Genomic DNA, 26,970 nt, shown 5'->3' on the forward strand with positions numbered 1-26,970 from the left:
TTTCTATCAATTATATTTTTAATGGGATATGGTTGATGAAAACCAGATTGTATTAATATGGATGTACACAAACACATTACAGCTCATTGCCATAATTCACAAGTAATACCACACATATGACTGGATTGAGCTCCAGAGAGTGACCCTTTCTTGTTAGAAGAAGTTTGTTGACTTTTTACAACTTAGCATCTTCCAGTTGAGTTGTATTATATTTCCCACCATCTTTGGTAAACTGTCTGAGGAAAACTGTATTGGTAAGATACACAACTAGATGATATTAGGTTGTTAGAAGCTGATAGTATAAACATTCACTTTATACATGGTACAAAAAAAGAAAAATATGCAATGGATAGCTTTTTCAAAATATTTCAGTTGACTGTTATAAAGCATACTGTGACAACATTAAATCAATGCTAAGTTTACTTTGTGGAGAGTTTAAATTATCTGTCATGGATTAATCAACTGACTTTTGAAACATAACTTAGTTTTAATTATTCTCATTAGTAAAGATGCACAATGTTTAATGTCACATAAAATTGATTTATTTGTAACAAGTAAATATTAAACATAGAAACTAACTATACTATTTGGATAACTATGGTAATGGCACAACTGTTTTGTGGTCTTAGGCATTTTGGCCCTCCCTTCTAGTTTGTCTGGATTCTGGCCTTAAGGTCATGTCCATTTTTTCCCTCAGAAATTGGTAATTTTAGTTCAATCATAGTTTAATTCAAAACAACTGAATCTAAAAATATATTACATTTGGTCAAGAAAACTATAGAATTTGTCTTACAAACAAAAAGAGAGATAAAACTCAGACTGTAAAACCATCAACTGTGAAAACTATGTGCCATGTTATAATACATTATTGCACAGAATTTCCATAATGAACTCAGTTCAATGCTGATACATTGTTTTATGATAAATTCTACATCTCAACAGTGAGAATACTTAAACTGCAATAAAATTTATATTTTTAACTCTTATAAATATAAGACACAGTTCCTACACTGTACCTAATATTTACAACAGGAATAGTGTTATAGTGCCCTCCAGATGTCTTGGAATACAATTTCCACTAGCTCTTGACAATAATCATGCTATATGGGACTGTTAAAAGCTGTAGACCAAAACATTTGGAAGTTACTAGGTTGCCTGTTCATAATTTACACAATTGTATAGTCTGTACATAGCATGTGAACATTTTGCTGATTCAGTCCAGGTTCTGTGCAAGATATTATATGAATCTGTCCGTAATCACATGATTGAAACTTTGAAGCTCATATTAAATCTAATATTATTAGTAAGGCATAATATGGCAGATGCCCAAGAAAAACAAAAATAATTTCTTATAAATCAGTTCTTTACAATTGAGAAATCTTTCTATGCAGGAACTACCAATGAAGATGGATAATAGATCTTTATAGTTTCATCCCAGGCGCAGTCAGCCACCTATGGAGAACAAACACAATTTAGGACAAGAAATAATATGCATTCAACAATATTGATGTAATATAATTTATATGTTTGCAGTGGTAATTTTGCCCCTGCAATACTACTAAGTATAAAGCCAACATATATAGATAAAGTTTAAAATAATTTTGGGTAAATAAATAACAAAATTGCATTCTAAATATTTTCATTTATGTCATTTCAATAAATATTTAGATAAATATTTAAAAGTATATATTTAAATATTTAAAACTAAAACTAACTAACCATAAACAAACATTACACTGTCAGGTGGTTCAAAACAGTTAAAAAACTAATTTAAGTTTACTTAGGTGAGACATACTGAATACTAAAGAAAAAATTCAGAAGATTTTCCAGAAATTGATTTTATTACTTTTATAGTACATAATGATGATTTAATCATTTTTATTACATTTAACAGTTTGTAAATGTATTTAATAATATTTTAAAATAAATAAAAATAAATAAAGCTCACAATTTATATTAAATTATCCCAAAGTAAATTAGTTTCAGGAAAAATGCTTAAAAAGAGCATAAAATACATTAAATCTGGTAATGCAATTAAGCTTCTGTAGCAAAGCATTAGAATATAATAACAGCATACAAAGACATATATAACAACAAAAAGATGAGCATATTAGATTTTTTTTTTAAAAACCTTTGTAGTTGGATTAAGTTAATTATAACTTAACTATCCATATGTGTCAAAAGTTGTTTCAACATGTTAACATTAACAAAACCTGCAATAATTGTAGCCATGTGTTATATTACTCTAAACCCAAACTAGCCTCCCACTTTACTCCATTTTCAAAAATACAAAACAAAGATTTTTATTTTCACTGAACTTCTATTCAATTAGTTGCAGTTTGCTGTAACTAACAGGTTCAATATTAAAACATAAATAACTGTGTGGTGCAGCATGTCTAGTTTTCTATTCATGATTTCTTTTCCCCGATCAACTGATAGCTCTATAATGATCACCCACAGTAGACTACACCTGCAGACAGCATATTTAGAGTTCACAAAACAAACACTCAACTGCCAAGAGGAAACAATAAATAAAATGCCATCTGCAAAATCCCTCGGGACTATTCACCTGAGATTGTCTTAATTAATGTCACATAACAATTTCTGAATATTAAGTATAGTAATCATTATTTCAACCAATCTTAGGAAAAGCAAACACAATTTACACAAGGCCTTTCAATCCAGATCTGTTACCGATAGCACATGAAAAAAAATATAAATGTAACTAGGAAAAAAAAAGCAAATAAAAGATAAATTACTTTGATAAGTTATGTTACTTGAAACGTAATCATCAACCAATCCCTAGATGATTGCTTTTTTCTGTTCAACGGTGTCCACTTTTCGGAGACTAGAGACACGTCCCTACAATTTTTCTGAAGAGGTTTGCCACTGCCTCCTTCCTCGGGCTAAGATAAAATTACAGATCCAAACTCATCCAATTGGCTTTGTGCCCAAGGTAGTGCCAGCACTCATGGTTTCCTACTTTCCAGCCTGGTTCCTTAACCCCAACTGGGTCTCGTGGAAAACTGATTTGAAAGATCCCTAAAAGCTTTTATTTTACCCATATAGCATGAAACCTGGATTCCACTCAGCATCTTTAAAACTGAATACACCATTTAATTTAAATTATGTTATCAGGTGTCCTAATTCAAACTTAATGTTTGTCATTTTATTAGCAAAACTACCTGGATCTAATATATTTGATAAATACATTTTTCCTTCTGCATGTGAGAGAAATACAGACTTATAGCTTCCACTTCAAATAGTGAATTGGAGAATGAAAGCAGAAGCAGAACATTAGGCTTTGGAAAAACATCCCTTAATTCTGAAAAATACTTGAGGACAAACATAGCTATACAAACACATGTTTCTGGTACTGATGTTCATCAGCCATAAAACTGATGTTCATCAGCTACTTTTCTTTCTCTGATTAGAATAAATTAGATTACTTGAAGTATGAATTGAGGATTCTGGAGTTATTTCAGGTTCCTGTTTTAGGATAGTCAATCATGATTTTACTCCTCCTCAGTCTGTCAGGGTTTCAAGCAACACCCCCAACGAAGTGAAAGTTCTGGTTCCTGCCCAGCACCCACATGCAATGTTCCCTCTAATTTTTTTTCAGTGTTTGTGGAAAAGTATAGTATTTGAGCAGTACATTTTCATGCCTGAGCACCTGAATTTTTTTCACAGATGTTTCACAGAGCAATTGATTTATAGGATCCGAATTGGAATGGAGAAAAATGGTTTTGTGCGTGTGTGCGTTCGTGTGTGTTTGAGTGAGCGAGGGATCCGGTAAGGGAACTGCACCTATTTAGAAAAGGTAAATTATTGCAAACATGATCAGTCGAAGATAAGTATGGGAACAGGTTGGACGGTAGAGAGAAAGTGATAAAAGAGTGGGAAAGAGGAAGAGAGGAATAAAAAAGATGGAAGAGAGACAGAAAGAGACAGAGAAGGAGAGAGAAAGTGACAGAAGAGTAGGAAAGAAGGAGACAGAAAGAGAGACAAAGAGAAAGAGGGTGAGAGAGACAGAAAGAGACAAAGAGGAGAGAGAAGGGAGAAGGAGAGAGAAAGTGACAGAAGAATGGAAAAGAAGGAGAGAAAGAGAAGAGAGACAAAGAGAAAGAGGATGAGAGAGACAGAAATAGACAAAGAGGAGAGAGAAAGTGACAGAAGAATGGAAAAGAAGAAGAGAGAAAGAGAAGAGAGACAAAGAGAAAGTGGATGAGAGAGACAGAAATAGACAAAGAGGAGAGAGGAGAAGGAGAGAGAAAGTGACAGAAGAATGGAAAAGAAGGAGAAAGAGAAGAGAGACAAAGAGAAGGAGGATGAGAGAGACAGAAAGAGAAGAGAGGAAGAGGAAAGAGTAAGAGAGAACATCTCATTTCAACCCTGAGGTGCAAATATTCTCTTTGATTGGTAATTTTATTTGTCCATTTACTATCCAATATTCTCATTTCTCCTTAAGTTCATCAAGAATTCCCTTCTTTTTATTGAATTTATCACAATACCTTGAGAACAACTTTTTTCAGCATAGCTTTACAGCTATTTAAAATATATAGTAATTTAGGTCAGGTTTTCAGAACATTAGTCTATTTATAAGTCACTAAGTGCAAAGAAACAGAATTCAGAAAGTTGGCTTCCCTTTTTGTAACTGCCTATTGTCTGCTTAATTTTCTATCTACATTTTTGATAACTGATATTCACTGTTGACCCAAGAAGCCCATCGTAGAAAGAAACCCTCCCTATGAACTTTGTTGGGTTTCCATGGAATGAAGTTTGATCTTTTTCTCAACCATACAGTAGCATATTCTTTCTAAGGAGGATATAATCAAGATAGTCCATAATTGCTATCAATCTAACAGTATGGCGATTGTCAATCGAGAGAGAGAGAGACAGACAGAGAGAGAGAGAGAGACAGAGAGACAGAGACAGAGAGAAAGAATCCCTCCTTCCTTCAGCCCAACACTCTCGCTGGCATCCCGGCCAGACGAGAGGGACTGCAGAGGGTCTCCTCGAGTCTAGGGGCAGCGAGTCATTCAATGGGAAACTTACATCTTGGAAGAAATGACCCAGCTTGGCTCCCGCTTTCGATCTGCCGTCCAACGACCGAACGGAGACGCGAAGAGGCAGGAGAGACGAAGCGGGAGCCAAACTGGGTCATTCCTTCCAAGAGGCAACTTTCCCACCGAATGACTCGCTGCCCTAGACTTGAGGAGACCCTCTCATCTGGCCGGGATGCCAGCGAGAGTGTTGGGCTGAAGGAAGGAGGGATATACACGCTCGCGATCTCCTTCTCCCTCCCTCCCTCTCCCTCTCTCTTGAAAATGGCAAATCCGAGCAGCCGCTGCTGGAAGCCCGTCCCATGCCTTCTCCCAACCCCCACACCCTTTATCTCAGCTACTTTCTGCCTTGTGGGCCTAGAACTGATTGCTGTCTCCAGGCTGTCTCTCTCTCCTATTATTGTGGAAGGTGTCTCACAAAAACCACGTGCGCGGCTGCACACCCGCGCAGCTTAGAGGGAACATTGCCCACATGTCCATCACATGGTCCAATCAAGCACCATCCCAACTGGAGATGCCTCCCAGTCATGCCACTCCAGGTACAGGGCAAGATGTCCTTGACTCTCTGAGAAAGGAATGTTATTTTGACTATATAACTCCCCTACTGTATATAATCACCCATTTTTCCCACAGCAGAAAATATGGCAGGCCTGAAGGCCCAATGTAAAAGATAGCTTCCAGGCCTAACACAGTCCTTGACTAATTTTAAATTAGTTATGTTTTATTTGTTTCATTTTGATGGAACTTATTTATGACTAACTTTAGCCAGCAGTGTTAATACTTATATAATAAGGGCAAACCATGGTTCAGCAGGTGTACAAACATAATAAACTCAGACCTACTCAGAACATACAAAGATCCTGGTCTATAGAGCCTGCATCCTGAGCACACACTTGTACTGCAGTGAGTCTTGGAACCATTTACGCACAGCAGGAGAGAAAGTCGAACACCTTTCATATGCGCTGTCTGGCATCACCTGGCAGAGACCACAGCTGCAATATAAGGATACCTGAAAGAGGGCTTAAAGGCCTTGGGAATGGACATTAACAGCTGGGAAACCTTGACCTCCGATCGTTCAGTTTGGAGGCTAAAGACGCAGCATGGCCTTCTCCAATTCGAAGAGACACTTGTTCAGCAGGCTGACGCAAAGAGGCAGTCCCAGAACCAGCAAAATCTGGGGATTGGGCAGGGGACAGAATGTATCTGCCCCCTCAGTGTGGAAGGGATTGCCATTCCCGAATTGGCCATTTTAGCCACACCAGATGCTGCATTAGGACCTTTTTCCAGAGCACGATGCCATAGTCTTTTGAGACTGAAGGATGCCAATGAGAACTACAAAACACAGTGGTAAGATCACATAGGTATGTTCAAACAAATAAAGAAACAATAATATTTCTCATCCAATGTACTAATACAAAGGTTGGATCCCCTTCCATACACTGAACCACAAATACAATGTATTTCAGTACCATTACTATATAACCAGCCTTCAAGCCGTTCAGCAGGTAGGAAGGAACTGATTAAAAGACAGGCAGTTCCAGTGAAGAGAGTAATTACCCTAAGCCATTATATGATTTAACTATTTGAAGAGAGAGGGGGGAGAGGGAGAGGGAGAGGGAGAGGGAGAGGGAGAGGGAGAGAGGGAGGGAGGGAGGGAGAGAGAGAGAGAGAGAGAGAGAGAGAGAGATTTTTTCTCGAAGACTGCTGATAGATTAGCAACATGCATGAGTAATACCATTTTGACTTTATAAATTTCTTTATCAAATTGCCTCTTCATATAAAAATAAACAAAAGCTTGCCCAAGACTAAAAATGGTAAAGAGTCTAAACCCAATGAGATGTAGATGCATTAACTTTTTTCCTCATATCACTCACTGAACAAAAGCAGCAAGAAAGGTGCTACAAATGAGCATTACATATTTTGTAGTACTCTTTTATTTCATCTTTTTGCATCCTTGACTATGAAACAAAATAGTAAAAACCACAACTAGTTAAATAGATAACACCCCTGTACACTTCCTGGAGTGATCACATCCTATCAAGTAAGACAAAATAATAGTAATAATAGTGATAATAGTGATGATAGTAATAACAGTAATAACAGTAATAACAGTAATAACAGTAATAACAGTAATAACAGTAATAACAGTAATAATAGTAATAATTAGTTGAAAGCACAAAAGAATTTAGCCAAGACATTGGTATGCAGTGTGGAATTGACAAATGTGCATCAATGGCAACCAAAGCAGGCAAGGTTATAGAAGATGATGGAATAGAACTTGAGAATGAAGAAATGATAAAGGCAGTAAAACCAGAAGAAGGCTACAAGTACTTCGGGATTTTAGAGGCCTCTGACTTAATGCATAATAAAGTCAAGGAATTAACTTCAGCCAACTACATTCAACGAATTCGCAAGATATTAAAGTCCAAATTGAGTGGAGGAAACATTATAAAAGCCATAAATACCTGGGCTATACCTGTGATTCGATACTCTGCAGGAATAATTGACTGGACCCAGATGGAGTTGGACAATTTGGACAGAAAAACAAGGAAGCTTATGACAATGAATAGTAGCCTTCCTCTGATATTACTCCTTTGCCCCCCCCTCCCCTGCTGCCGGCGAGCCTTACCATCTCCCTACCCAACACTGACTCTCCTCCACCCTGGCTGGTGACCATCTACGCTGGCCGTAATATCTGTCCTCCCCTCGACCGTCTGCTGCCTGCCATAGCCCCAGATAGTTAGGTAGATTTAGGTAGATATAGGGATAGGCTTAGGTTTAGATATAGATAGATATAGATAGTTAATTAGATTTATAGTTTAGGTATAGTTTAGGTATAGGTACCGGGGGCAGGGCCATCTGTGGGTGCATTCGGCCTTTGGGCAGGGCTGATGGAGACCAGGGTTGGGGTCGGGGCTAGGGTTGGTGGTAGAGTTAGTGTGGGGGTTAGGGCTAGGCTGCGGCCGGGTTAGGATTAGTATAGGGTTAGACTGGGTGAGGTTAGGTTGGGTTAGTGTTAGATTAGGCCTTAGGTTTAGAATTAGGATTAGAATTAGGATTAAGGCCAGGGTTGGAGCAGGACTAGGAGTGATAGATGATGGCAGCCGTAGGGGCCAAGACTCGGCTTTGTGGAAATTGGCGCCCTTTACCCCGTCTTCCGGAGCAGCTCGGGCCAGTCCCAGACGTTGGCCCCCCAGACTTTGCCCCTCCGGACTTTGGACCTTGCTCAACATTAGGAGAGGGAGAAGAACTACTCTCCGGCACGGGGTCCACTAACTTCTCTCTGGATTCAGAGAGCCTAAGACTGGAAAGCTACTGTTTGTCAATACCGGACCCTTATCCCTTGCCCTCTCCATTTACAGCCACTTTGCACACTATTGACTCTGGACCTGTGGCCTTGGAAGTTTCTCTGGGGCACAGAGGAGGGGGAGAAGAGTGGAGCAGCTCGCCCTCCATCTGCACATCGTTGTCTTACATTGCACTAGCGCAGTGCTCCGTGAATTTTTTAGGAATGTAGTGTGAATGGTATGCTTGGCTGATGTTTGTACCCACTTTTTTTAACTTCATATTGTTGTATTTTTTGTGTTTAACTTATACCCGTGGGGAATGCATGGGTGAGTGGCTGTATGTGTATGAGAGGATTGAGAGTACCGCCTGGTGCCTCCTCCACTGAGTGCTATTGCAGAAGTGGTAGGGGGCCCAGGCCTATCTCCCGTCCTAGAATGAGTGATAAGGATTGCCTGCTGGATGGTGCGGAGGCTGTGGGAGGGGTTATGGGGTCTACGGTAGTGGGGGTGGGCCAGAGCATTACGGTCACTATGGGGAGGGGCAGGTACGACGGGAACTTCAGGGCTAGCCATTACCGGGGAAGGAGGGTTCGCTACATCACAGAGATCCCTCCTTCCGGCCCTGTTAGTTCCACTCCAGGGCCAGGTGGCGAGAACTGTCAGGGCCCTGGTCTCAGGCTGTTGTTGCTAAATGCCAGGTCTGTGGTTCACAAAGCTCCCCTTGTCCGGGACCTAATTTTAGACGAGGGGGCAGACCTGGCATGTATTACTGAAACCTGGCTGGGCCCAGAGGGAGGAGTCCCCCTCACCGAAATGTGCCCAGAGGGATTTCAGGTGCTTCATCAGCCGCGACCCCACTGAAGGGGTGGGGGAGTGGCTGTCATCGCCGGAGGTCTTAGTTCCTCGTAGGATCCCTGCTCCGGAGCTTGTCGGGTGTGAGTCCCTGTTGATGAAGTTGGACCTTGGTGGTCAAGTCGGTTTGTTGGTAATGTACCTACCTCCCAACAACGTTGCAACAGCCCTCCCCTCGCTCCTCGAGTCAGTAGCCGAGTTGGCGGTAGAGTTCCCCAGGCTTATGGTTCTGGGGGATTTCAACCTGCCTACACTTGGTGAACGCTCTGATGGGGCGCAGGAGTTCATGGCTTCTATGACAGCCATGGACTTGACCCAAGTAATACGGGGTCCGACTCATTCAGCTGGCCACACACTTGACCTCGTATTTCTTTCGGAGCAGTGGAGATGTGATCTAGAGTTGAAGGGCATTAAAACCTTGCCCTTGTCATGGTCTGATCACTTCCTACTGAGGCTTGACTTTCGGAAGCCAATCCCCCACTGTAGGGAGGGGGAACCGATTAGGTGGTTCCGCCCCAGGCGCCTGATGGACCCTATGGGATTTCAGACGGCGCTTGGAGAAATACCTGACACTATCGTCCACAATCCAGTGGAGTCCTTTGTCGCTGCTTGGAATACAGCGGCGGCGGGGGCTCTAAACCGGATTGCGCCTTTGCGACCTCTCTGAGGCAGTGGATCCAGGAGAGCCCCTTGGTTTACCGAGGAACTCCGGGAGATGAAGCGCCAAAAGAGACGCCTAGAGCGCCGCTGGAGGGCCAGTAAATCTGAGTTAGACCGAGCACTGATGAGAGCCTTTATTAGAGCCTATCTCGTGGCAATACGGGTGGCAAAATGTTCGCATTTTGCCGCTCTTATTGCATGCGCTGAATCGCGCCCAGCCACCTTGTTTAGAATAACCCGCTCCCTCTTGAAAGGGAGGGATGCAGATGACCCTTTACAAGGAAGAGCTGAGGAATTTGTTCAGTATTTAACGGATAAAGTCGCTCGGATTCGGACAGAGCTGGACTCCAATTGCACGATACCAGCCGAGGTACCAGGGGAAGGTCTTGAGCATACTTTATGGATTGAGTTTCAACGTGCTTCTCCTGAGGAAGTGGACAAGGCCATGGGAGCGGTGAGTGCCTCCACTTGTATACTGGACCCGTGTCCCTCCTGGCTTGTCTTGACCAGCAGGGAGGTGACACGCGGCTGGATCCAGACGATTGTTAACACCTCTCTCCAGGAGGGAATCTTCCCGCCCCTTCTAAAGGATGCGGTGGTGAGACCCCTCCTGAAGAAACCGTCTCTGGCCCAGCCATTTTGAGCAACTATCGCCCAGTCTCCAACCTTCCCTTTGTTGGGAAGGTTGTTGAGAAAGTGGTGGCCTCTCAACTCCGACGGTCCTTGGATGAAGCCGATTATCTAGACTCCTTTCAGTCGGGCTTCAGGCCTGGCTACAGCACGGAAACTGCTTTGGTCACGCTGATCGATGATCTCTGGCGGGCCAGGGATAGGGGCCACCCCTCTATCCTTGTGCTCCTTGACCTCTCAGCGGCCTTCGATACCATCGACCATGGTATTCTTCTGCGATGGTTGCGAGAGGTGGGAGTGGGAGGCCCCGTTCTTCGATGGTTCTCCTCCTACCTCTCGGACAGGTCGCAGTCGGTGTTGGTCGGAGGGCAGAGATCGACCCCAAGGCTCCTCAATTACGGGGTGCCACAGGGTTCGGTCCTGTCCCCCCTCCTATTTAACATCTACATGAAGCCTCTGGGTGAGATCATACGCCGGCACGGGATTAAGTACCATCAATACGCAAACGATACGCAGTTGTATCTGTCTGCCCCGTGCCAACTCAGCGAAGCAGTAGAAGTGATGTGCCAGTGCCTGGAGGCTGTTAGGGTCTGGATGGGAGCAAACAAGTTGGCACTCAATCCAGATAAGACCGAGTGGCTTCTGATGTTCCCTCCCAAAGATTGGCCAATTATTCCATCTCTCAGGCTGGGGGGTGAAATTATACGCCCCTCAGAGAGGGTTCGCAATTTGGGAGTCCTCTTGGATCTGCAGCTGACTTTAGAACACCACCTGTCGGCTGTGACCAGGGGGACCTTTGCCCAGGTTCGCCTGGTGCACCAATTGCGACCCTACCTGGATCGGGAGGCCCTTCAGACAGTCACTCACGCCCTTGTGACCTCAAGACTGGATTATTGTAATGCGCTCTACATGGGGCTGCCCTTGAAGAGTGTTTGAAGACTTCAGTTAGTCCAGAACGCAGCCGCGTGAGCGATTGTGGGTGCACACAGGTACACCCACATCACACCTATCCTCCGCGAGCTGCACTGGCTACCCATTAGTTTCCGAATCCGCTTCAAGGTGCTGGTCGCTACCTATAAAGCCCTACATGGCATGGGACCTGGGTACCTGAGAGACCGCCTCCTGCCGATTACCTCCCTCAGACCGATTAGATCTCACAGGTTAGGTCTCCTCCGGATTCCATCTGCCAGCCAATGTCGGCTGGCGACCCCCCGGGGGAGAGCCTTCTCTGTTGCAGCTCCAGCCCTCTGGAATGATCTCCCTGTCGAGATCCGGACCCTTACTCTCCCGGCCCCCTGCAAAGCCACCAAGTCCTGGCTGCTCCAGCTGGCCAGGGGGCCTGTGAAATATCCAGCCCCACAGAATTTGTGAATGTTGCGGTTTTGTTTTTAAAGTGTTGTCTTTGTCTATTTATCCCCCTTTCCCTTGTCTATTGTGAGCTGCCCGGAGTCCTTCGGGAGTGGGCGGCATACAAGACAAATAAAATCAGACATCAATCAAATCAAAAATCATGCTTTGCACCCTAAAAGTGATGTTGACCGATTATATCTATCAAGAGCAGAGCGTGGTCGAGGACCCCTACAAGTAAAACAGACTGTGGAAGAAGAAAACACAGCTTGAATGATTATATCCAGAAAAGTGAAGAACCAATGATTAAGGAAGTAAATAAAGGAGGCCTTTTAAAGACAACTAAGTCAAAAGCTGGATATAAGAAAGAAGTAATTGAGAAGCAAGCTGAAAATTGGAAAAGCAAAGCTATGCATAGCCAATACTTGAAAAGTATTGAAGGCAAAGCTGACCAAAAGCTAACTTGGAACTGGTTAAGATCAGGAGCACTGAAAAAAGAAACAGAAGGCTTTATTTTGGCAGCTCAAGAACAAGCCTTAGCCACAAACTGCATGAAGGCAAAAATTCAACATGTTACCATTAACAGCAAATGTCGCCTCTGTAATGTGAAAGACGAGACAGTTGACCACTTGATCAGTGGGTTCAGAAAAATTTCACAAACTGACTACCTACAATGCCATGACCACGTTGCTAAGATCATTCACTGGAAATTGTGCCAAAAGTTTGGATTTGAGTACAGCAAAAATCTCTGGGAATAGCAGGTTCAGAAGGTTTTAGAGAATGAGAAAGTCAAGATATTGTGGGACTTCAGAATTCAGACTGACAGGCACTTGGCCCACAACACACCTGACATAACAATAGTTGAAAAGAAAAAGGTATGGTTCATTGACATTGCAGTACCTGGAGATGCACGAATTGAAGATTAACAGCAAGAAAAAAGTACTGGGACTTGCAAATTGAAGTTCAGCGACTTTGGAAAAAGAAATCGTATGTTGTCCCGATTGTAATTGGAGCCCTTGGAGCAATACCTAAAGGGCTACCTTGCTATTTGAAATTTTAAATCTATCAGACTTGAACATTCTGATTCTACAAAAAACCATCCTACTTGGAACAGCATATATCCTCCGACGTTACCTTAACAGTTCCTAGGTCCTTGGTTAGGACTCGAGCTGTTGAGCTACCAACCAGCCCCAAAGGCTGTGAATCTCACCAAAGATTAACCAAATAATAATAATAATAATAATAATAATAATAATAATAATAATAATAATAATGCTGCGCAAGAACAAGCTATCCGCACAAATGCCATTAAGGCCAAAATCGAAAAATCCTCTGATGATGCCAAATGCAGACTTTGCAAAGAAGCTGATGAAACTGTTGATCACATACTCAGCTGCTGTAAAAAAATCGCGCAGACTGATTATAAATTGCGGCACAATTCAGTAGCACAAATGATCCATTGGAATTTGTGCAAAAATTATAATATTAAAACAGCAACAAACTGGTGGGAACATCAGCCTGAAAAAGTCACCGAAAATCAGATGGTCAAGATCTTGTGGGATTTCCGCATACAAACCGACAAAATACTGGCGCATAATACACCAGACATCACACTGGTTGAGAAAAATAAGGTCACAATCATAGACATCGCAATACCAGGTGATAGCAGGGTCGCCGAGAAGGAACATGAAAAAATCGCAAGATACCAGGACTTAAAAATCGAAATTCAACGACTATGGCACAAACCAGCAGTGGTAATTCCAGTGGTAATTGGCACACTGGGCGCTATTCCAAAAGCACTGGAATTACATTTAAAACAGTTAAAAATTGACAAAATCACCATCAGTCAAATGCAAAAAGCTGCACTGCTTGGATCTGCACGCATATTACGAAAATACGTTACGACGTCCTAGGCCCCTGGGTGGGGCCCAACTAGTAACCAATGCCAAATCCGGCGAAACAACTGGCCGCTGTGATACAATTGTATAATAATAATAATAATAATAATAATAATAATAATAATAATAATAATAATAATAATAAAAACTCCGGCGTTGCCGGTCCCAAGCCCGGATGAGAAAGGAGGAGGGTTGGGGTCAGGTTGGCATCTGGTCCCATAAAAAAAACCCGCCAACCCATACAATATGGTGAAAAAAACAAATAAGAATTCCGTACCGCATCGGTCGTAGCGCGGGTTAACAAGGGCCGCGGCAGATGTTGGGGTCCCTGGACATCCGTCGACAAGTGGGCTACAAGTGGACCAGCCAACAAAACGACAAAAATATAGTGCAGATGAAAATCGTGCCATAATGGCCTGTTACTACAACTCAGAGCCAGAAAAAAGAGGCTATTTAAAGCGAATGTATGAATTATGGAAACAACAATATCCAGATTCAAATGTTAGTGAACAAGACTAGCAGATCAAAGGCGATTTATTATATGGAATAAAGTGTTTAGTGAAGTTGAACATGAGGAAATTCAGGCAAATTGCAAAACCCAAAAAACAATATCACAAGCGGAAATAACTGATATTCAAGACACAACTAAAGACATTATAGTAGAACTCCCAGAAGAAGCTCTCGGGGAGGAAATAACATCACCACCACTAGAACCAGTTATCACTGAACCAACTGATGAACTAACTCAAAAACAAAAAGAATTGAAGGATAAGATCATGGAGCATTTTCTGCTTAATGAGGAAAGGCAACGTCTACCATCACTAAAAACTGTGCCTAAGAAAATTTTGGCCCCTATCATGAAAATGTTTAATGCAGTGTTTTCAACAATTGAACCGGGATCCATCTTGGAAAAAAACCAGTTAATGTACAGCGCAGCTGTAATAGTCACTAATGAACTAGGCATTAAAATTAAAGTACCTAGTCACACAACAGAAAAAGCATCAAAGCCAAAGTGGAAAATCCGTTTAGAACAAAAAATCAAAAAATTCAGGGCAGATGCTAGTAACTTAAAGAACATGCATGAGCAACAGCTTAAAAACAACAAAATCATAGATCGGCTAATCAGAAGATATAGATTGGATACAAGAAACATCAATGAAGCTGTAGAGATTGTAAAACAGCAGATAACAGCAACAGCTAGAAAAATTGAAAGATATGAGGCACGAATGATCCAATATAAACAAAATCAGCAATTTCGATCAGACCAACGGCATTTTTATCAAAGTCTTAATGTGAATGGTGACACCAAAAGTGAAAAACCAGAAAAACAGGCCACAGTTGAATTCTGGAAAGAATTGTGGGAAAATGCAAAGGACTACAACAAGGAAGCAAAGTGGATACATGACTTTGAGAAAAGCATTGGCAACAAACAAATGCAAGTATTAGAAATAACAACTGAGATGGTCAAAAATCGAGTTAAAAAGGTAAAGAATTGGACATCACCTGGAAAGGACCAATTACATGGTTTCTGGCTCAAATATCTGACCAGTTTACATGCAATATTGGCCAGGCAACTGAATGAAATTTTACAAAAGGGCCAAATTGATGAATGGTTGACAACTGGAAAAACATACTTGATTCAGAAAGATGCAACTAAAGGAACAACACCTGAAAACTACAGACCAATAACATGCTTGCCAACAACCTTCAAATTACTCACAGGCATTATTGCAGATAACATGATGGATTATTTGGAAACAAACAACATCTTGCCAGTAGAGCAAAAAGGCAACAAAAGAAGGAGCAGGGGCACAAAAGATCAGCTTCTAATTGATAAAATGATATTAGAAAATTGTAAGAACAGAAAAACGAACTTGAATATGGTCTGGATTGATTACAAAAAGGCATTTGACTCACTGCCACATAGTTGGATCATAAAATGCTTAGAAACAACTGGCATTAGCAAAAATATTACATCCTTTACTGAAAAGGCGATGAAACAATGGAGAACTGAGTTGGCAGTAGGGAATGAGATCTACGGAATGGTTAATATCAAGCGAGGAATTTTCCAGGGTGATTCACTTTCACCTCTTCTCTTCATCATCGCAATGATCCCACTATCAGTAATCTTTAAAAAAATGAAATTAGGCTACGAAACAGCCAAAGAAGCTGAAAAAATTTCACATTTACTATATATGGATGATTTGAAACTCTATGGAAAGTCAGAAATAGAAATCCAATCATTGACAAACACAGTCCGAGTATTCAGCACCGATATTTCAATGCAGTTTGACATGGAAAAATGCGCCACTGTATCCATAAAAAGGGGCAAAATCACTGCATGTGAGGGAATTGAAATGCCCAATGGCCAATTAATTAAATGCAAAGAAAATGAAGCCTACAAATACTTAGGCATTCTGCAGTTGGATAACATCAAGCATGGAGAAGTAAAAATTATTGTCAGGCGAGAGTACACCAACAGAGTTAGGAAAATTTTAAAATCTAAATTGAATGGTGGAAATACAATCAAGGCCATAAATACCTGGGCAATACCAGTTATAAGACACACAGCTGGTATAGTTAACTGGACACAAGCTGATTTGGACCGTTTGGACCGAAAAACCAGGAAACTAATGACAATGCACTACAGTTTACATCCACGTGGTGATACTGATAGACTATATCTGCCCCGAAAATCAGGTGGCAGAGGATTATTACAAGTGAAGCAAACAGTTGAAGAAGAAAAACATGGACTGGCTGATTATTTAAAAGAAAGTCAAGAACATCTATTAATCGAAGTAAAGAACAAAAATCTACTGAAGGCCCAACAGACCAGTGTTTTTCAACCACTGTGCCGCGGCACACTAGTGTGCCGTGACATAGTGTAAGGTGTGCCGTGGGAAAAACACTTTATATATAGTCAATATAGGCACAGAGTAAATTTTTTTAACATTTTCTAATGGTGGTGTGCCTCGTGATTTTTTTCATGAAAAAAGTGTGCCTTTGCACAAAAAAGGTTGAAAAACACTGCAACAGACGAAACAAGAATACAGAAAAGATGTGATAAAATCAAGAATGGAGAGTTGGCAGAACAAAGCACTGCATGGCCAATTTCTGGAAAAAATAAAAGATAAAGTGGACAGTGAACAAACTTGGTTATGGTTAACAACAGGTACATTAAAGAAAGAAACAGTGTCACTAATCCTGGCTGCGCAAGAACAAGCTATCCGCACAAATGCCATTAAGGCCAAAATAGAAAAATCCTCTGATGATGCCAGATGCAGACTTTGCAAAGAAGCTGATGAAACTGTTGATCACATACTCAGCTGCTGTAAAAAAATCACGCAGACTGATTATAAATTGCGGCACAATTCAGTAGCACAAATGATCCATTGGAATTTGTGCAAAAATTATAATATTAAAACAGCAACAAACTGGTGGGAACATCAGCCTGAAAAAGTCACCGAAAATCAGATGGTCAAGATCTTGTGGGATTTCCGTATACAAACTGACAAAATACTGGCGCATAATACACCAGACATCACACTGGTTGAGAAAAATAAGGTCACAATCATAGACATCGCAATACCAGGTGATAGCAGGGTCGCCGAGAAGGAACATGAAAAAATCGCAAGATACCAGGACTTAAAAATCGAAATTCAACGACTATGGCACAAACCAGCAGTGGTAATTCCAGTGGTAATTGGCACACTGGGCGCTATTCCAAAAGCACTGGAATTACATTTAAAACAGTTAAAAATTGACAAAATCACCATCAGTCAAATGCAAAAAGCCGCACTGCTTGGATCTGCACGCATATTACGAAAATACGTTACGACGTCCTAGGCCCCTGGGTGGGGCCCAACTAGTAACCAATGCCAAATCCGGCGAAACAACTGGCCGCTGTGATACAATTGTATAATAATAATAATAATAATAATAATAATAATAATAATAATAATAATAATAATAATATCTGGCCTGGATGAACTGCATGGATACTGGTTAAAACACCTGACCAGCCTCCATCATCACATGGCCACTCAATTTGATCAAATGCTTCCAAATGCAACAAGCAAAGAATGGTTAACAGCTGGTCAAACATACTTCATAATGAAAGACTCAGAAAAAGGCACAGAACCAAGCAACTATCGCCCAATTACCTGCCTGCCAACAACATTCAAACTTTTTACAAGGATACTGGCAAATTCAGTATTCAATCATCTGATGGAAAACAGTTTGTATCCAGAACAAAAAGGAAATTATAAAAAATAAAGAGGAACAAAAGATCAGCTGCTCATAGACAAAATGGTACTAAAAAATGCAAAATGAAGAAAAACAAATTTAAATATGGTGTGGATTGATTACCCCACAGCTGGATTAACACCTGTCTGGAAAACTTTGGAATCAGCAAAAATATCTGTACATTTTTGAAAGGAAATATGCAAAAATGGAAAACAGTTCTAACAACAAATGGGGAGAACATTGGTGAAATCAACATCAGACAAGGAATCTTCCAAGGAGATTCACTTTCACCACTACTGTTCAATATTGCATTCATTCCACTGACAATAATCCTACAAAACACAAAACTGGGATGCCAAATCTCAAGCCAACATGGCAAGATAAACCATCTACTATACATGGATGACTTTAAAATGTATGCCAAAAGCCCCCACTGAACTTAAATCAATACTCAACACAGTTCAACTGTTCAGCAGTGACATCAAAATGAACTTTGAACTTGAAAAATGTGCTACATTATCCATGCGGCAAGGAAAAATGGAAAAACAGAAGGAATAGAACTGGGAAATGGAAATATAGTGAAAGCATTAGCAAAGGATGATGGTTACAAGTACCTAGGCATATTGGAAGCAGATAACATCTTGAATGGAAAAGTCAAAGAGTCAATGCAAAAGGAATATATCAGGAGGGTCCCCAAAATATTTAAATCAAAGCTGAATGCTGGAAACATAATTAAAGCCATTAATACATGGGCAGTTCCAATGATACGCTACTCAGCTGGAATCATCAACTGGACTTTGGCTGGACTGGAAAACTTGAACCGGAAAACACACAAACTTTTAAATATGTACCACGCTTTACATCCACTAAGTGACATCGACAGGTTGTACCTGGCAAGAAAAATAGGGGGCAGGGGGCTATTGCAAATCCATCAAACTGCAGAAGAAGAAAAACAAAGTTTAAATGATTATGTGAACCAAAGTACAGAAAAATTGCTGCAGGCTGTGAAAACGGAGAACAGCATAAAAACAACAGAAACAAAGGCAGAATATAAGGAAAAACAGCTGGATGACAGATTAAATAGATAGAAAACCAATGCTTTGCATGGACAGCACTTGAAAAACATTGAAGAAAAGTGTGATGACAATTTGACATGGACATGGCTTAGGAGGGGAACCATCAAAAAAGAAACGGAAGGATTAATACTGGCTGCTCAAGAACAAGCACAGATATAACGGTTGTAGAGGGCCGAAGTGTAGTTTATTGATATCACTGTTCCAGGAGATGCCAGAGTCGAAGAAAAAGAACTAGAAAAAATAATGAAATATTGCGACCTGGCCATCGAAACTACACAGCTATGGATGAAGTATGTAAAAGTGATACCCACTGTCATCGGAGCACTTGGCACCATGTCCAAGAATTTTATAAGATACAGCAACAAATTACAGCTTTCTGCAATAACACCAGCGGAACTGCAAAAAACTGCCCTATTTGGAACATCGTACAACTTAAGAAGGTACTTGGTTGCTGGCAGCAAACCGTATCAACCATTAGCACCAGTCACTGGTATTTGTAATGCATTTTTGAATGTTCAGTTGACTGAGATTCATGTTTAATGAATAAAGTATATAATAATAAAGCCTACCAGTAAAAAGCTTCCCCTTAAGCAATAGTCTTGCTTAAGGGGAAGTTCCCAGAGCAGTACAAAGTAGAAGAGTAGCTGCTTACTTTGAGGCTGGATATTACTACAAAGAAATTCAGTACGCTTTGTCACAGAACCGTCAACCTTTGGAACAGGGAGTTCCAATCACAGAACAGGTCACTGAGTTTCTCAGAAATGGTTAAATCCTGAAATATGCCATTCTGACAAAGCTCAGAAGAGCCAACCCACTTCAAAAACAATCAAAAATCAGAATAATCTATTTCAGGGCCAGAATGTTCCATGCCAGGGCATCATATATACCTCTGTTCCTGGGTTATGGCAACCCTCTGGCAAATTTGTTTGCAACAAATGAATTAAGCTTCCCTTCCCTCCTCCAAAAAAAAAAATGAACTAGATAAGTATGTAGGCTGGCAAAGACATGTTCAGTTTTAATTATTCAATTTTTATTCATTAGTAAGGCTAGTTTCCATTACCCAGTTAAGTTAGCTCCCTAATAGATCCTCAGTTGGTTAATTAACTTATAGTTTTATTTTGTTGATCAAAGCCATTTCTAGTAGTATTGATGACCATCTTTGGGATTGAAAAAGGAGAAGATAAAAATCTTAGATTTTAGACTAGAATAAAATAACAGAGTTGGAAGGGAGCTTAGAGGTCTTCTAGTGCTTAGGCAGGAAACCCTACAACCCTTCAGACAAATGGTTGTCCAATCTTCTAAAAAACGTCCAATGTTGGAGCATTCAGAACTTCTGGAGGCAAGCTGTTCCACTAATTAATTGTTCTAACTGTCAGGAAATTTCTCCTTAGTTCTAAATTGCTTCTCTCCTTGATTAGTTTCTGTCCATTGCTTCTTGCTCAGGTGCTGTTGGTTGATATTTATTCATTTTTTCAATGGAAAAAAGTTTAGCATCTATAAACATGCCCTAATCTGATTGTATCTCTTTATATCTATTACATTTTGAATAGGCCTTCTTGTGGGACACATGTGACCAAGGGATGGCTACACTGAGAAAGGAAGGAAAGAGACATAAGAAGAAGAAAAACAAGACGAGGATGGGATTAGGTGGAAAATAAACATGATAGAGAAGAGAAGAGAAAGATGTAGAGAGAGTGATGCTGAGTGTCTACAAGATACAACTATGGTTTTTAACCTTGTGAACTTTAAAATGTGCTGACTGGGGGAATTCTGGGAATCTACACATCTTTAAAGTTCACAAAGTTGAGAGAGATAGATTAAAAATATATGTAGGAGGTGCTTATCGTGCTTCTCATTTATATTTGCAAAAATCTATAATGGAAGCAGAAGAATTTCTCTCTTTTGAATATGATCTGCTCCCTTTAAACAATGGCTGCCTTAAAGAGAGTAAAAGATCTTCCATGAATATATCTCAATAAAAACATGTGTTTTTAATATTAATAATATTAATATTAGAATTATTTAGGCTGGATAATTATTTTGTATGTAGTGTGACCAGGCATTAAGATAATATCCTAATATAAACAGATAGAGTGAAATAGGGGAATTGTGAATAAGAATTAAGCATTAATTGGAAAATTGGAGCTTGAATGATGGTATTATTAAATATGCATAAAAATATTATTAGCAGTGAAATGATAAAATTAAATAATGGGTGATTAGATAATAAAAGAATATACTTTAATGTAAACATGTGTATTAACATTAGAATTACAGGGATTGGAAAGAACATGAATAGATGTACTTTAAATGTTTAAATGATTGTGATTGCTACTAAAAGTATACATTGAGACTTTGAATAATGAAAGAATAGATGAAATTGTAACATAAATAGATGTGAAGATCTAAATAAGGGAAATGTAAATAATAAAACAGATGAAAGATGAGAAATAGAAAAGAAACATCTTTGAATATTATAGTGATATTGGGGGGAAAAGTTAAGAGAGATAGAAATAAGAAGGGAATAATAGTGTGTGTGTGTATACTATATATAATACAGTGTGTGTGTGTGTATATATATAGTGTGTGTGTGTGTGTATATATATATATATATACACACACACACACACACACACACACACACACAAACACACACTGCATATATATAAATATATTAAGATATATGAAAAAACAAGAGGGAGGTTTAGAATTTGAAGGGTGGTAGTAAAAGGTATGTGTAAACAATATGAAATAATGAAAATGAAATGTAATAACTATGAGTAGTAATATTATGCCTATTTGAATTTAAATGTATGATAGCCAAATATCACACTATTCATGCATTGATATGTATAAGCAGTATGAAATAAAAAACTTGGGGGGGGGGGAGGGAAACAATGGCTGCCTTTATTCTGCAAATATAAAACCACCTTCCCTCCCACTTCAAAAGTCCACCTGATCCCATCCTCACAGGTCCCTCATTTCCTTTAGATAGATACAAAGTTAAAAGGTACTATGTATTAAAAGACTACATTGTTATTAAAAAGTTCTGTATCATTCACTTATTCTGAAAACTCTGGTTTTCAGTTCACAAATACAATCAGTTTCATTTCAGCTTCACTAACAAAAGCTCATCTCAGAAATGATCTTTGAAGCAGGGTTGAAGCATGAAATACTGCAGGTAACTCACCACCTACCAGTAGAGTTGCAGTTCTGCTCTCTACTAAGACCAATCATTGCCATAGGAAAGGAATTCCAATGCAAAGAATCTAATCTATAACTTAAATTTTAATCTCAAAGAAACTTTTCGACAATATGATTTGCAAACGACAACATATGTATATAGTATTTGTAAGTATCTCATCCTTCAGTGCTTAAGAAAAAAAATCCTTATGTTTCTCTTTTAAGAAACGGCAACATTATAATTAAGAAAACTGAACTATAAATTCATACTTCAAAGAACTTTCACAATGTTCTTTTTGCCTATTCAAAGTACCTAATCCTGTTTTCAGGCAGACAAGAGCTACAGAAAAAGTCTTGCTCAGCAGAAAGCTTTCATTTACATGTGTGAGCCTAGCACTGGTAGTGTGGAAGACTTGATGATAAGTAGGCATAGAAATAGAGAAAAGAACCTCAGACTGTCATTTCTTTCTTTAAACACTATCTAGCCTTATACACTATCTAGCCTTATTACTCAAGCAGAGCCAAAATACCTTAATCTCGAGACCTTTGTGCCTTGAGCAATATTTCCTCACTTCTTTATATCTTCAAAGTAATATATTCAATCAAGTAAAGAAATAAATTTGGCATTAAAGCAGAGCTGGAACTTTTCAACCATTCAATTTAGATCAGTAAAATTATGCTATATAAAAATTCAAATGATGTTTCAGTAGTAGCAAAATGTACCTCCAAAACACGATTTAAAAATATGCTCCTGGCTTTCTTTTTAATGATAGCTTGAAAGTAACCTGCCTCATACATGTTCTCAACATATGTCTGAACTTTTAAAAAACTATATATTTGATCAACACAGAAGACATTGGGGGAAAAGAGAGGGGGGGAAACCAAACCTTGAGATATTCAAACACAGAAGTCCTAAATCTGATTAAAATTTAAAATGGAGAAATTTAAAAGGAGACAGATCTTTTCCAAACATAACAAGTATCTGCATAACTATGTATAATTATATTTTGTTGAGATAATTAATGCAGTCAGTTTAATACAAAATATTGACATTAAGTATATTATGTGGCCTAGGTGTTTACCACCCTATTTTAAAAAAGAGGTAACTTTGTGAACTAGCCGCAACTTCTGTAGTTCTGTTTTAAGGAACTCCCAGCAGAGTAAATGGCTAAATATCAACAGCATGATTATATGAAGTTTAAACCTGCCACTAATGATACTATTTTTAACAGCAAAATACACTATGTATAAGCCCTCATTTCCTAATACTCACTAATACTCATACCTTAACCATAGAAAAACTGTCAACCTTTGTTCTAAAGTGTTTCCTGATACTAATACTTATGAACAGCATGTAGATTTGTAAATTTAGTAGAGATTAATTTAGGGATTATCGAAAACAAATATTGTAAAACCCATTATTTCCTGATCTTCTGATACAGTGTGTTTAATGTAATTTACTTATATTTGGGGAGTGGGGGATGTTTGACATACTTGAAATATAGGAGACTCAGTATTTTTCATTTTGTTGATCCTATTATTTTACTACAGCCTCAAGAATGTTTGCATTACTGGCACCACAAATAGAATGTGATTTCATTTTTTCCTCTTATATTTAGTGATGCTAACAAACCTGCAGGGAACATTATCTGATAAATGCTTGCATTTCTTTCAAGGTACAATGATTCATGGAACTGATATTATATCTGTTCCATGAAACAAGAGACAAACATTATTTTCTGAGAACACAATTAAAATATATACTACATCAGTCAACATTTAAAAAAACATATTAGCAGATAAGTGTGGGATGAAGTCAAGGAAATGGTTTTATAATGAGAATGTCAGAAGCTCATTTTTATGTCAATTTAAGCTGAAGGACCAGAATACACTGCTGGCACAGGCTGTGGCATAGAGTATGAAGAGGAAGGAGAAAAGTAGCTAAACGCTTGTGGGGAGAGGGACGGACTTTTCTTTCACCCATGAAAAAGGTCATGACCTATGTCAATTGGCAGACACCTCTGATCTTGGGAGAAGCTTTTGTGTGAATGGGTTTTTCTAGAGGGAGGGGAGAGTCAGGTTACAAAAGTTTGGATACAGATTCTGCTAAACATACTCCTTCTAGAAGTCCCTGATCTGCCTTGTCAAAAAAAATTCTTCAAGGAATGCTAGAAGGAAATAAGGTCCTCTTCACTTGATTTCAGAATAATTAACAAGGAAGACTTAATTGAGGAAATGAGAAAACTAAGAATGATGGAAGAAAGTGATCCTGTAATGTTAGGAGGATTTTGATATTAAATGATTTTTTTTAAAAAAAACTATAATTAAGTAGATTACTTATATGGTTTTTCTTTGAAGACATTTCACATCTCATTCAAGAAGCTTCTTCAGCTCTGACTGGATGGTGGAAAATGGAAGGATTTATACTCATTGCAGACAGCTGGTTATTTTTAGCAAGTTGTTGCTAGTCACAGGCCACCTGGAGGTTTATCTGTGCCATCAAGGTCACCTGAGTAATGCAAATGTGGAGCCTTCTTGGAACTGTTGAAAGGACTGTGTTGTAGACTGGAGATAGATGATGTTGTATCCCTTCTCCTCTGTTGAGAGAGGGCTGTTGAAATTTGACATAGATGGTCTCTTTGACCCCTCTTTCAAACCTAGTCATCTCTTTCCAAAATGTGGACTTCATTGCCTTCAAACTTGCAAATGACTAGCTGACTATAAGGAATATAAAACCTTCCATTCCCCACCATCCACTCAGAGCTGAAGAAGCTTCTTGGATGAGAAGTGAAACATCTTCAAAGAAAAACCAGAAAGTCCAGTTGCCTCTTGAAAAAAGCACTTTTGGGATAACTGTGACATGGATGATTGAGAATCTCCATAGACATTTAGATTACTTATATTTTAAGAAATCATATTTAATTAACTCAGAACAGCAAGTAAAATACATTAATAATAGAAGCTGATGGAGAAGTCAAATCTGAATTAATGTTATTTGTGTTAACATATCATTTTTGTCACCTCTGTAAGTACGTATGCAAATGACATAAATCAATGCAAAATTTGAACCATTTTTATACCTATCACTATGTTAGCTGATGAAAATAATAAATTTAATTAATCACCTAGACTATTTGGGATACAAAATAGTTTTAATTTATTATTTTGTGGAGGCATCAGGACATAAATCTTGTCCATGTACTAAAATCTGTTAACTTTTTTTACTATATGAAAAACATCACTGAAAGCAATTCTAATGAGAAAGGCATAGTGAAAATCTGAAAGTCACAAAGGACATATAGAAGAGTTGGAAAGAGACATAAATCACTAAAAAGATTACATACAGTAGTCTAGATTGTAGAAATAGTATCCAAAAAAAGCCAACATTTAGAATCAGCAGAAATTAATAAAGGATGCCAAGAATGACAAGACCTTTGCATCTTGAAGAAAAGGAAAGGAATTAAATAAAAATAAAATTCTTCCTCTATAAAAGTGAAAAAAAAACCAAATAGTTCAGCACTGTGAAAATAACAAAAAAGCAGCAATCAAAAAGAAAAGACACAATTATTCAGTTTTTTAGCTCAGTTGTCTTTACAAGGATAAACAATTGATGTAAAATGAGTTAAAATCTTTAGGACCACATGGATTGCTGACTGACAGATGACTGAAGGAATTTGTTGCTGGTTGACTCCATTGTTTTATTTTTGCATATTCATTACATAAATTTGCAGATTTCAAAAGAGCCACTATGCATAATCCATATTTCAGCTGGGTTTACATCCACATTTTAAAAAATTCTCTTATTTTCTTACCTGACCCGAATCATGCAAACTTAAATCTAGTCCACAAGTAAATTCCGTATGATGCTCCACAGTTTCAAGCAGAGGGTCAGGCTTGGAGAAATCCCAAAATCTATAGATGGAAACAAGAATGCAATTATGGTAATTGAAAGGCCACTGATGGCATGCTCGAAACTGCCAGATGCTTTTAAAAAAAACCTAAAGCCATCTACTTTAAAAACATAATTAATCCTATTGCCACAGGTCTCTTGCTTCATCTGCATAAACAAGCCTTTCATTAAGAAATTCATTGAGAAAGCATTTCCTTCACTTCAGTATGGAAATTTTGGTCAAAAAAGCTGGCAGAATTATCTTCCATTGGGACAATCTACAAAACAATAATGTGAAGATTGTTTATTCCATAAATAATTTACATATGACAATGTATGTGGGTGGGGGAACATTTTTGTTGTCAGACCATTAGACCACTGATATAGTTAACTTTGCTGAGAGCTTGTCTCTCAGGTAAAAACATCTCATCACTCAAGTTCTCTTTTTTCTCTCCCCCTCCTCCTCTAGAGATGTCAAGAATTAAATAAGAGCATTGAATTTGGCTCTTCCCCATATTCTGTCAAAGGTGTTGAATTATTTCAGTAATTTAAGGCAGCAGAGGAATCTGTACGACTATCAGTGCATAGATACTGGCCAGCTGACAATATATAAGGGATGGGATAGTCTATCTGGAGGAACATAATAGCATATCCCTTAAAGAATTCATTGAACTTGCAAAGCCAAAAAAGCAACCAAACGCAATACAACTTAGTGTAATGTACATTTGATTCCTTAGCACTGAAATTTCAAAAAGCAACTTTTTCCAGTATTCTTTTTCCTTCTTGTACATGAGTCAATACATTATTCTAGACAGATTTTAGATAAAAGACTTCCCACAG

At 39.0% G+C, this 26,970-nt stretch overlaps 1 protein-coding gene across 1 annotated transcript in view; it reads right to left on the reverse strand.

Annotated features, from left to right (window-relative positions):
- The window catches only part of PEX7 (peroxisomal biogenesis factor 7), a 69,222-nt gene continuing 42,252 nt past the window's right edge, over window positions 1–26,970 (reverse strand). The window contains exons 9-10 of the mRNA XM_087718392.1: window positions 26,054–26,153; window positions 1–1,452 (exon numbers count right to left, since the gene is read on the reverse strand). Coding sequence (XP_087574518.1) covers window positions 1,384–1,452; window positions 26,054–26,153 — 169 coding nt within the window. The 3' untranslated portion in view covers window positions 1–1,383. The remainder of the gene's footprint in view (window positions 1,453–26,053; window positions 26,154–26,970) is intronic.

This window comes from Thamnophis sirtalis, unplaced genomic scaffold (assembly GCF_051295495.1).
Source record: "Thamnophis sirtalis isolate CommonGarterSnake01/CBP01778 unplaced genomic scaffold, rThaSir2_p1.2 scaffold_6, whole genome shotgun sequence".
In the NCBI taxonomy this organism is placed as follows: Eukaryota; Metazoa; Chordata; class Lepidosauria; order Squamata; family Natricidae; genus Thamnophis; species Thamnophis sirtalis.